At 41.1% G+C, this 12,599-nt stretch overlaps 2 protein-coding genes across 2 annotated transcripts in view; one reads left to right on the plus strand and one right to left on the minus strand.

Moving 5' to 3' along the window:
* LOC116970749 (alpha-L-iduronidase-like) overlaps positions 1–9,352 on the plus strand; it is a 30,731-nt gene extending 21,379 nt beyond the window's left edge. Inside the window, exon 3 of the mRNA XM_033017232.1 lies at positions 9,249–9,352. Coding sequence (XP_032873123.1) covers positions 9,249–9,267 — 19 coding nt within the window. The 3' untranslated portion in view covers positions 9,268–9,352. The remainder of the gene's footprint in view (positions 1–9,248) is intronic.
* Positions 978–9,256, minus strand: LOC116970674 (sulfate transporter-like). The gene is made up of 2 exons (XM_033017195.1): positions 8,607–9,256; positions 978–2,991 (listed from the first exon to the last, which is right to left on the minus strand). Exons 1-2 carry the CDS (start codon positions 9,237–9,239, stop codon positions 1,465–1,467), a joined length of 2,160 nt encoding a protein of 719 aa, XP_032873086.1. The 5' UTR covers positions 9,240–9,256; the 3' UTR covers positions 978–1,464.
* Positions 9,353–12,599: the final 3,247 nt, after the last annotated feature.

The raw sequence follows: 12,599 nt of genomic DNA on the forward strand, positions 1-12,599 counted from the left end.
TACAAACCTCAAATTGTGGAGTACAGAGGCAAATAAATAAATGATGGGTCTTTGTCCCAAACATTATGGAGGGCACTGTATTTCTATCAAGTCTCCCCTCAACCTCCAGCACTCAAGAGAAAACAATCCAGGTTGTTGGAAAGTGCAGACTACTTTGAAAATTATTGGTCTGTTATATAGTAAGAAAGCAATATTAGAATAAAAAAACAAATATTACACCAGAATTATAAATAACGAATCTTAATTTACTTGTATTTCAAGATGATTGCAATCTCTGTTCTAGCGGTTATTTTACCATGCTCAGAACTTATCATTATCAGACATGTTCTCATTTATTGTGTTACAAATAATTTCATTAAATCTATCAGATACTATTGTTTCACAATGTAGTGTGAGATATTTGGTTCAAAGAAATTAAGAAAATAATTTATTTAGGTTTACATCTAATAAGGCTGCCCTAGTACTATGAAATGAATATGGTACTCTTAAGAAAACACTTAATTCAGTGTTTATTTGAGTCACCAATAACACTGTGACCTTCAGGACCAGTGCTAATTCTGCTCATTTAATAATAAAAGAGTAAAGTGACTTACTCCTAATCATAACAATATAACAATATCATTGTTGTTAACAATGGGGATGAAGACATACAGATGAAAGCACAGATTGGTGTCTTTTTACTTTTCCGAGTAGCAAACTCTTCATTCCATGGTTTACATTAGCTATACCAAATTAACATCAGCAGTGCTTGTCAATGTGACATTGGTAAAATGTTTCTACTTAAAAAGCTATGGTAAAGGGATAATTAAGCACATTGATAACAGTAGTATAGGTTTGTACCATATTGTCAACAACATTTGGGAGGATTGTACAGTTTCATAGTTCAGCACAATTCACAAAAACTAATTGTACCAAGTTTATTCGTAACTTGCAGCAAATAATCACTCCTGACCATGTTTTAAAATATCTTTTAAAAAAAACTTTCATCTTCCCACTGAATATTTATTCATATCTATTTGTCAGGCAATTATTGTCATCTTTTATATTCAAGAATAATTCCATCAGGGTTCACTGGCTTGCAACCAAGTCTGAAGAAGGATTTTGGCCTGAAACGTTGCCTATTTCCTTCGCTCCATAGATGCTGCTGCACCCGCTGAGTTTCTCCAGCACTTTTGTATACCCCCCATTATTTAATTCCATCTTCACTAGGCAATATTAAATGTGTTGTAAAAAACCCTCAGTTACCCATGTAAATTAGAGCCAGCTCTAAATAAGGATATTTCCAATTTATTTGACCAAATATCTGGTAGATTAATTTACTGTGCTGTAACAAATGAAAAAACAGCTTCAGTTATGATTAAAATATCCAGTGATCTATAGCTTAGATTATAAGCCTTTTAAAATGTACTCATATTGCCATTTTCATAGTGCATGGTCAATATTTATCAACAAATGCAGAAACATTTAGAGAGAGGAATGACCTGACTCAGACCATTTGACTTCAGCATACTGAACAGCTGTATGCACAGAATAGAAAAACAAGTTGTCCATCTCCTTACAATTTTCTCCAAAGTACTGTCCCCTACTCAAAGAATCAAGCACTGAAGGATTGCAGTTGGCTAGGAGGACTGTAATACCAATGTCGTTATAATCCTTCAGGACTGTCTTCATTGTATTAATACCAACACTATCCAAAAATTGGATGGCGGAACAATCTAGAATAATTGTGTGAAAATTGTAGATCTTGGGAATCAATTCTTTGATGACAACAGGCTGTTCTTGATTGATGTTACCATTGAATGTTTCCCCTGATTTCTTTTTTCCTTTTTGCTTGTTTTCTGCTTTTTTCTGCTTTGCCATCTCCAGGGCAGGATTCAGACCAACCTTCCTCATTAGGCTCTCCATAAAGTAATCTTTATTGCAATAGTATAGGGCAGCTTCAAAACGAAATATTTTAATTTGGGGAATAGATGAAAGATTATTATATTCTGCTTGATCTTCATACAGAGTTGAGTCCTGCTTCCGACCTAACAAAGCTGTCCTAGGTACCTGAGTGCGAACTATGACACACAGAAGTGAAAATGTTACCCCTGTAAAAAGCCCCAGTTCAGTGCTTATTAAACACACAGACAACATTGTGACCCACCAAACCATAGTGTCAATTTTGCTCATTCTCCATAACTGTGGTAGGTCACGAAATTTCATGAGAGCTCCCCTGAGGCTGACTATAATAATGCATGCCAGAACACATTTCTGCAGAGAATAAAATACAGGAGCTAAGAAAAGGAGCAACATTAACACCAGCACAGCACTCACAAGACTAGAGAGCTGAGTCTGACAGCCACTGGAATCTTTAACAAGTGTTTTAACCAGAGTTGCACTGGAAGCATAAGAATGAAAAAATGATTGAATTACATTACAGAATCCAAGAGCATAAGTCTCTTGATTTGCTTGAATTGTGTATCCATGCTTCTTTGCAAACAACTCAGACAGTGAAATTGTGAAGGCAAAGCTAATGATTGCAAGTGTTATAGCATCAATAGCAACTCTTGGTAACATAGTCAAACTCGGAACTGTGGGAGGTAAGAAGCCAGTGGGGATTGGGCCAGTAATACTTGAACCATATATTTCATTTAGGTTTACAAAATGAGATATAATTGTAGCGATAACGACAATAGCTAATTCCATTGGGAAGGGAAACTTACACTTGTCCTTGTATCTTTCCCCTAATTCCTTTGAAATAACTAGCAAAGGCATACAAATGGCAGTTGTTATCAGATCACATAAATTGGTATTGTGAATGTTCTTGAAAATGTTTATCCAAGTTACGACAACACTGCCAGGTCCGTGGCTACGCGGCAGCTTTACTCCAATGAGGTACTTGACTTGCATTGTTACGATGGTAATCGAGGCACCAGTTGCAAATCCATCCAGCAAGGGTTCAGATAGATACTTGGATACGAATCCAAGATGGAAAATTGCCATCAGTAACTGGAATAAGAAACATATTAATAAATAAATAACAACCATTCATAATAAAATCAGAAGCCTATCCCCAAGAAAAAAAACTTTTAGCTTTTATCACATCTGTAAAACTTAATTGATGATTTAATGACATCATTAGAAATATGGTGATCATAGCATGACATGACAAACTAAAATTATATTCTTTTCTGCCGTTTTAAAACTTTGCCGCATTTGAGTTTTTTGTTGTAAATAATGCTTCAGGGACATAATATGGGAACTTATAAAATGTGTATTCATTGTTGTATTTTTGCAAAATGTGAAATTCTACTCTAGACTGATGTCAAAATGTTTAGTTTAGAGATACAGCTTGGAAAAAGGCCCATACATTCATTCTGTCCTACTCACTAGGGATAATTTAAAGAAGCCAATTAACCTACAAACCTGCACATCTTTGCAATGTGGGAGGAAGCCGGAGCACCAGGAAAAAACCCTGGCGGTCACAGAATATACAAACTCCGTACAGACAGCACCTGTAGTCAGGATCAAACCTGGGTCTCTGGCATTGTAAAGCAACAGCTCTACCGCTGTACCACTGTGTGGCCCTACAGTTCTTTAAAAACAAAATTATACTGTGTACCTGAACACAATGTTTCAGCATGAATAGTTTCAGCTTTAGAAACATCTCCATTAATTGATAGGAAACATGGGAGCCGCTAAGTCTTTCGTAACCAAATCAGACTAAAGAGGATATAATACTCTGCTGTGTAAATAAAACCAAAGTTCAGTAGGAATGCAGCACTTGAAAGGGAGGGGTTAATGTCCTTTAATAGATATTTTTTAACCATAATATTTAAACTGGCAACAAACATGTGGGGCTTGATCAAAGTTAACATGAGGAGATATTTGACATCTCACAAGGATCTCTTTGACAAACAATGTACTAAGCATTTTAAATAACTTTAAAATAATAGAATGGAGACTTTCAAGTTTGCCATCGACGCTAAAGGACTGTATAAATGTATACGGAAGCTCCAATTAAAAATAATTATTAATAGATTGCTTGACTGAGCAGAAATATGCTTATGTTCTATTGCAGGCAAACCTGGGGTAGGCACTTTAAAATAGTTGGAGCCAGGCCTTTTGGAAGTGTACATGTAGTGAATGGTAGAAATTTGGAGCTCTCTTCTGCAGATAGCAATTGATACCAGATCATTTGTTAATTTTAAAGCAAGGTTGGTTAAAATTATCAAAGACTAGGTCGAGAAGTAGAAACCTCAAAATGGTTCTATTTCCAGATCTCAAACCATTTCCCATCCTCTCTTCATCATTCATCTACGCTCTCATTACCAATAAGCGAGTTTGGTATTCCGAAAAACGCAAGGAATCATGGGATTTGTCAAAGGTCACTCGCCATAAACACTCTCGGCAATGTGCCGCCACAAGCAGGATCGAACCCGGGTCCCCGGCACCGCAAGCGCAGCCGAACCGCCATTGGACCGAGGGGAGTCAGACGGGAGCGGCGGCCCAGGCCCACAGCCAGCTCGGAGAAAACCGCCAACCCCAGCTCAATTCTTCCTGACCTGCCGGGCCAACCGACAGCCCTGGACTGATTGGACACCAGCCCGTCTCGCCAGTCCAGGGCCGCTGATCAACCCGGCGGGACAGGCAAAGCCGAGCTGGAGCCAGCAACCCTCCTCCGCGCTGGCTACTAGCCTGGGCAACCACTCCCGCCAGCCCAGGGCCACCCCGGACATCCCTGGCCGCACCCTGGACAGGGATGGGACACTCAGGAGGGGACGGGGACGGCCCAGCAGCACCAGAGACCCGGTCCAACCCCGACCACAAACGAAACGCAGGTCTGCACCCATGCAACAGCACAGCCGCCGAGAGTGTTTATCGCAAGTGACCCATGACCTGGGCATGTGCAGTCGGAATACCAAACTCGCTTATTCCTCCCTATGTCAGTCTTTTCCAGGCTTCTCCTTCCCTCTGGGGTGTGCTCACTCCATTGATTGGCCCTCTGATTGGACCAGCTCTGGTGTGGTTCCTTTTTGCTCCGCTCCTGACTTCACATCATTCTTTGCTTCCTTCCTCTTTGCCTGTCTCATGGGCAAGAGATAACTGTGTAAAATCAATTGTCAGTACATTTCGCCCTCATCAATCAGCATATTGTTCATTGATTTGTCTTTAGGTTTTGTGGGAGTGTCCATCACTATTCTTGGTAATCAAAATTCTGCCGTTACTGTGCACCATGTGGCATTCCCACACAATAGGATACATTTGCGATAGTTGAGCAGCTGAAGCGACTGCAGTCAAGAAATATCATATGATATCAACAGGAACAGAAACAACTGGTAACCTGAACTCCACCCTCATCTCTCACACTACCTATATCAGGGGAAGCCCTGGTTTAGTTTGGAGCATAGAAGACCATGGCAGGACCAGCATCAGATGATGTAGAATGAAATAAATGGTGCAAGGAATACACAGGAATATGCATATGCTACTCATTCAAAGCAGCAAGCTATGGAAACCACTAAATGATATTAACAACCAACAAAGCAAAGCATAGCTTTTTCCAATCTTCAAACAAGTTAACAAGTAACAAACACTACAAATCCAGTCATAGTCACACTGCATGGAAACAGGCCCTTCTGCCCAACTCATCCATGCAGACCAAGATGGGCAGCCTAAGCTAATTACTTTTGCCCACATTTGGCCCATATCCCCCTAAACCTTCCTATCCATGTACCTGTCCCAAGTGTCTTTTAAATGTTGTTAGTGTTCCTGCGTCAACTACCTCCTCTGACAGCTCAATCCATATACGCGACATCCTCTGAGTGAAAGGTTGCCCCTCAGGTTCTCCTATCATCTTAAAGCTTTGTCCACTGATTCTTCATTCCCCTACCCTGACTCGATGCATTACCCTCATTATTTTATTCACCTCTATAAGACCACCTCATAACCTCCTTCACTCCAAGAAATAAAGCCCTAACTTGCCCACCTCTCCCGAAAGCTCAGCCCTCCAGTCTGGGCAATAGTCCCACAAATCTTCTCTGCACTTTCCAGCTAAATTACATTTTTCCTATCACAGGATGACCAACACAATATTCCAATTGTGGCCTCACTAACAAATTCATTACAGCCCTGTCAGCCCTAAATTTTTGTCAACTGAATGCTGTAAGGGATTGGGGATATTGCTATAGTATTTAGTATTTAATCAGTATTTAGCTAAGAAAAAGTATTTGTACATGCAAAGTTTATGTACTACCTAGACCATTCTTTTCTCATGCACCACATCGTTATTGAGCAGGATATTTGATAGACAAGTCACGTGGTTTCCCAGCTATTGTTCTATCAGCTAATGCTACCAGCACATCTTCACAGAAACCACAAAGGGGTAGGTAAACTACAATTTCCCACATTATGTAATCATGTCACATAAATGCTAGCAAGCTCAGAGACCAAAATGAAGACTACATTTTTCTCCTCCTTTTCCTGCACCTGAATGGGCAATTTGGATGAGTTAGTTGCTGGGATGCTACTCTGCCATTCAGTAAGATAATGGCAGATCTGTGACACAGATTCTGTGTGCCTATCTTTGATCCATTCCTTACTAATTGTTTGTAAAATGTATCAGTCTCTGATTTTAAAACCGTAACGTACCTAGCATGAATTGCCGTTTCTGTTTACGATTTCCAGCCTCTACATTTAAGATCATTTCCTAATATCACTTCAGCGAGGGACCCTCATGACCAAAAATGTCGCCTATCCCTGTTCTCCAGAGATGCTGCCTGACCCGCTAAGTTACACCAGCGCTTTATGTCATTTTTTGTAAACCAGCATCTGCAGTTCCTTGCTTCTGTATTTTAGCAAGCGTGGGCTCCAATATTTAAATAGGGAAGTCATGGCTCAGAAGCCAGAATTAGCAGAAATTGTTTCTCTCCAAATACCTTGTCAATTCTGCTCAATATCTTGAAAACTTACCTCATTATATTCTATATTCATTGGAGTGCCTACTTACTACAACACAGGAGGCCATTCAGCCTATTTGATTCATGCCAGCTCCAAAACTGCATATAGTTTTCCAGTTATGGTTTAACCAATGTTGTAACAACACTGCCTTGTTTTTATACTCTATGCCCTCAATAATAAAACCAAACATTCCGTACGTCCTCTTCACTGTCCCTTCTACTGTGCTGTCACCTTCAGTAAACGCAAATTGGAGGGACAGCACCCCATATTTCACTTGAGCAGCTGACAACCCAGTGGTATGAGTAGTGATTTCTCTAACTTCAAGTAACGCTTGCATCGCCTCTTTCTCCGTTCCTCCCCCACACTAATCGTCGTACTAGTTTTACTCTCATCCTTTTGAGTTTTACTGTATAACTCATTATCATCTACCCCACAGCCAACAATGGATCATTATGGGCTCTACTTTTCCTTGATCTTTGTTGCTTTCTACATATCTTTCATTCTTTTGTTCTATTTACCTTTTATACCTCTTGTTTCGTTTTCCCCTAAGTCTCAATCTGAAGAAGGGTCTCAACCTGAAACGTCACCTATTCCTTTTCTCCAGAGATGTTGCCTGACCAGCTTGGCTACCTTCAGTGATCTCTGGACATACACTTTGGACTTGTTTCTCAAGATACTAAACAATTGAATATGAGAAAGGTTTATTAAAATAATATTTACAACCTTATAAGTTGCAAAAACAATTAAACTAATTAGTGGATCATGGGAGATGTTCTAAATAGACAATAGACAATAGGTTCAGGAGAAGGCCATTCGGCCCTTTGAGCCAGCACCACCATTCAATGTGATCATGGCTGATCATTCCCAATCAGTTCCTGCCTTCTCCCCATATCCCCTGACTTCACTATCTTTAAGAGCCGTATCTAGCTCTCTTGAAAGTATCCAGAGAACCTGCCTGAGGCAGAGAATTCCATAGACTCACAACTCTCTGTGTGAAAAAGTGTTTCCACATCTCCGTTCTAAATGGCTTATCCCTTATTCTTAACGTTGAGTAAAGTTGAATTAATTTACAGAATGCAGAGTAATTACTGAATTATTTTGTAAATTCTATTTGTAAATTGTCGAAAATGATTAGCAGTTAGCAGAGTAGTAAATATATTAATTTAACATTAAGATCCGTTTTTATCATCTGTTCAAGCTTGATTACATCTTGTACTTTTGTACAGTTGTAAATTTGTTTTTGCCTCAACAATCTCATTACCCTTCAGATTACAACTTACAAAATATGAAGGGAAATCATTGCTAGTTTGTAACTGCTCCAGTCTTAGTAGCAATGATTCTTTGTCTCTATTTCTACTCCGATCTGGTTTACAAGTGTTAACAACATAAAACGCTTGAAATGGTGAATGTGGCCAAAATTTTTGCATACAGATTGCGGCAACTAATAAACATAATCATTTTGATTTTTGTGATTTTTCTTAAAATGGAGATGACTACAGTTGCATTATTTCATACTGTCATGGAACATTATCATGTAATTGGGGTGGATTCTGAAATTATAGTAGAGAGTGCTTCTTGAATTAGTTCTAAAATATAACGGTAAATTAAATACCAAAATTATTCACTTTTGCATTAAACACATAATCTCATAATGAAAATCTTACCTGATAAACACCGCACATGAATGTTAGGGCAGCTGAAACACTGATTGCATAGCATTTTCTGTCACATTCCATATTCAGTGATCCAGGAAAAGTGATATTCATTATCATGGATGTAGTAACATTACTGCTGGTCCAGTTATTTGCATTGTTCATTGCTGATGGCAACACTGTGAAATCTTCAACTTCATATCCAGCCAGAAGAAGTTCTCGATCGACCACCTGGCCCACCAAGAGGCATATTAAGCTGAAAATGCCCACTGAAATGTGGCGTGAGGTACCCATTAAGAAATAAATAATGCAGGAGAAAAAGGATGCATACAAACTGGAGCTGGTTTCTAGACCAGCAAGCAATGCATATGCTATTGCTTGAGGAACTATAACAACAGCAACAAGCAAACCTGAAATGGTATCACCTAAAATCCATTCTTTGAACTTGTATCGTGGGAGCCAATGGAGGACAGGGAAGAAACCAGTAATAAGGTTTTTAAGCTTATCCAACGAACACGAGCAATTTTCACGCAGCTTCTTTTCAATGGTTTTCTTCGTGTCAACTTCTTCTTTCACTGTCCTTTCAATACGTATTTGAGATTCCAAATGAAGTTCCATTTTGGTCATTTGTTCTTCGTTTTCCATTCTTTTCAGATGTTCCCCTAGACTATGATAGATGGAGGTCTAGAGCTCTGCAATTGAAATGCAAAATATTTCACAGCAAGTCAAACCTTTGCTTCTGCAAACACCAACTTTAACACACTACTTCGCTCTCATGACTTTTATAGTATGTAAATATTCTGAGTCAGCCAAGTATTCATTTATGTCTGGATCATAATTGCGGGTTACTAAGATAAACATGCAAATTTTGCAATATTTTGATAATGCTATTCATTCAATGATTTTGTCTAGGGAGAACAAGTAAAATAGAGAAGAACGTTTTGTGGGATTTAAAAACTTAATTGAACACTGCAATGAATAGAATAAATGTTTCTCCTAAATCCTGGGGCATGTGCAAAATGCTGAGCTGTAAAATAAATGTGAGAATTCAAAATTATCATGTGGATTACTCTATACTTCAAAGGCATTGGAGAATCAATAATCATTAGTGGAACTGCTTTTACTTGTTTTAAAATATCAGGAAAATGTTTGAAAAAAAACAGATTTGTGCTGAACTCCACAAGAAATCTAACGTCAACGCAGTTAGTGTGACAATGGAGCAGATTTCTCCTGGAGCAGAAAGCCTCTTGATAGTATGTAGGCAATTGCTTTTTGCAGAACTGCAAGGATTTACCAGGAAATTGTGGCCCAATATTTCTTCTTTAAGGAGATTTGTCCTTAATCAAGGGCGAGTCTCACCCAGGTCACTCCCTCTTCTCCCCTCTCGCAACAGGCAGCGTTACAGAAGTGTGAAAACGCACACCTCCAGATTCAGGGACAATTTCTTCCCAGCTGTTATCAGGCAACTGAACCATCCTATCAACAACTAAAAAGTGGACCTGAGTTACTATCTACTTATTGGAGGCCTTTGGACTATCTTTAATCGGACTTTCCTGGACTTTATCTTGCACCAAACGTTATTCCTTTTATCATAGTCTTTAGTCTTTCCACTGACTGCTCAGCACACAACAAAAGCTTTTCACAGTATCTCAGTACTCACAACCCAACTGTATGAACACTGAATTTTCTTCAAGTACTAACCCCCTTCCCCCCACCGTTTCCTTTCTTACCCCATCCTGGTATGCTCCTATTTCTTCCACACCGTCATCTTTCTCTTTTCCCATCCTTCATTTCTCATCTCCCATCCCCGTTCCCGTTTTCCATTCATCTCCCATCTTTTCCCTCCCCCTGTCCCCACTCTCCCACTGGCTTTGCATTTCACTCCTCTGAATATCTGATCCGCTGTTATCTTCTTTTCATCTCCAGCCTTTGTCACTAAAGCCCCTGTCCCACTTAGGCGATTTTTTCGGCGACTACAGGCGACTAGGCTGTTCTCACATGTTCTCGCGCGCGTGTTGACGCCTGTATGGTCGTGAGCAGTCTCCTCAAGCCGCATAAAGAGTCATAACGTTCTTCTGGTCGCCGCTAGATTTTGAAATGTTCAAAACTTTTCGGCCACTGTCGGCTTGACGTAGCTTGCCTTCTTCTGTCGTAGGTGCTGTCGTAGGTTGTCACCAGGATGATGCAGGTTGTCGCCAGGTGACATTGGTTGTCGCCGGGTGCTGACTTTGGTGAATTCCATTGGCGACTACCTACGTCAACCTACATCAACCGCCGACTGAATTGTCTTCAATTAACTTCAGTTGTCGCCGACATGGTCATTGCTTGTCGTAGCTTGTGGACGTAGATTGACTTCCGTTGTCGTAGGTTGTTGTAGGTGTGGTCGTAAGTGGACATCCTAAGTCGCGACGATTGGGTCGCCGGTTGTCGGTAGCTTGACGCCGACTAGGCGGTAGGTTGTCGTAGACATTGTCGTAGGAGGGGTCCTGTCGCTGCTTTTTCAGCGACCTACTACGGCTGTGTCAGTCGCCGAAAAAATCGCCTAAGTGGGACAGGCCCTATACTCCACCTATCTGCCAATCAAACTACCTCTCAGGCTGTATCCAGCTATCACTTGCCAGGCTTTGTCCTGTCCCCATCTCTCTTTTACAGCTCTCACCCCCCGCCCCCCATCAGTCTGAAGGGTTCTGACCCGAAACGTCGCCTGTCCATTAACTCCGCAGATGCTGCCTGACCTACTGAGTCCCTCGTGTACTTTTTGCTTTGCTCAAGATCCCAGCACCTGAAGTTTATTTGTGCCTCTATATTGGATATTAAATTAGTCGTCCACACAACATAGACTTAAGTGATGAATTGTAGGGAGAATTGGATGGGTTCAAGAAAGGAACAACGTTGTCTTTAAATTAAATAAAAAGCACGGCAATTTAAGTTACATTTTATATTGATTTATTTAATTCATGTCTGTGTAATTGCATTTTTCTATGTAAATTATTGGTAAAATAAATAATGAGATGTCTATGAATGTTTTGATGGAAGGATGGAAAGGCTTTTGCATAGTTTGCTTTTCACGGCTAAAATATCCCATGGTAGTGCGGTCACTATTGTGGAAACATGGCATCCAATTTGGATGCAGTATGATTGATTGACAGCAAGATTATAAGATTAACAAAACATGAAAAATTGCCATTAAGTATGTTGGCTGGTAAATTAAATATTAATCAAACTTCCTCTGGACTTTGAAATAGTGCATTTTTATCTTTTACAATACAATACAATACAATACAATTCAATTTATTGTCATTTGGACCCCTTGAGGTCCAAACGAAATGCCGTTTCTGCAGCCATACATTACAAACAAATAGACCCAAGACACAACATAATTTACATAAACATCCATCACATTGCTGTGATGGAAGGCCAAAAAACGTATCTCTCCCCTGCACTCCCCCCCCCCCCCCCCCCCCCCCCCCGATGTCAGAGTCAAAGTCAAAGCCCCCGGCGGGCGATGGCGAATTGTCCCGTGGCCATTAAAGCCACGCCGGGTGATGCAAGGCCGCACACCGGGTCTTGGTGTTAGAGCCCCCGGCGCGCGCTCGCAAACTCCCGCGCCCATTCCAAGCCGCGCGGGGCGGTGATGTAAGGCCCCGCTCCAGGAGCTCTTCAACCCCGCAACTCGGGCGGGAGAAGTCGCCGTTGCGGAAGCCCCGAAAAGCGGTCTCCCTCCAGGGACCCGCGGGCTCCCGGTGTCACTGTCCGCCAAACCCGCAGTTGCAGCCACCGAATCTCCGGAGGTCGGGCCGCAGCAGCGTCCACCACAGCTCCACCCGCTCTGGACTCGGCCAGCTCCGCGACGGTGAGGTGAGTAGTCGGCACCACAGCCCCCGGTCTTCCTGTTGGAGGCCGCTCCTCGTTGCAGCCCCAACGACAACGGAGACCCGACAAAGAAAAGGTCGGGTCTCCCGTGCAGGGAGAGATTTAAAAGTTACCCCCTCCCCCCCACACCAC

The sequence above is a fragment of the Amblyraja radiata genome, chromosome 1, assembly GCF_010909765.2.
Source record: "Amblyraja radiata isolate CabotCenter1 chromosome 1, sAmbRad1.1.pri, whole genome shotgun sequence".
Lineage (NCBI taxonomy): Eukaryota > Metazoa > Chordata > Chondrichthyes > Rajiformes > Rajidae > Amblyraja > Amblyraja radiata.

Coding starts and splice junctions, on each gene's coding strand:
- LOC116970674 (XM_033017195.1), bottom strand. CDS start 9,239: ATGGAAAACGAAGAACAAATGACCAAAATGGAACTTCATTTGGAATCT. Junction 2,992..8,606: donor TCATGTGCGGTGTTTATCAG/GTAAGATTTTCA, acceptor TTCTTATTCCAG/TTACTGATGGCAATTTTCCA.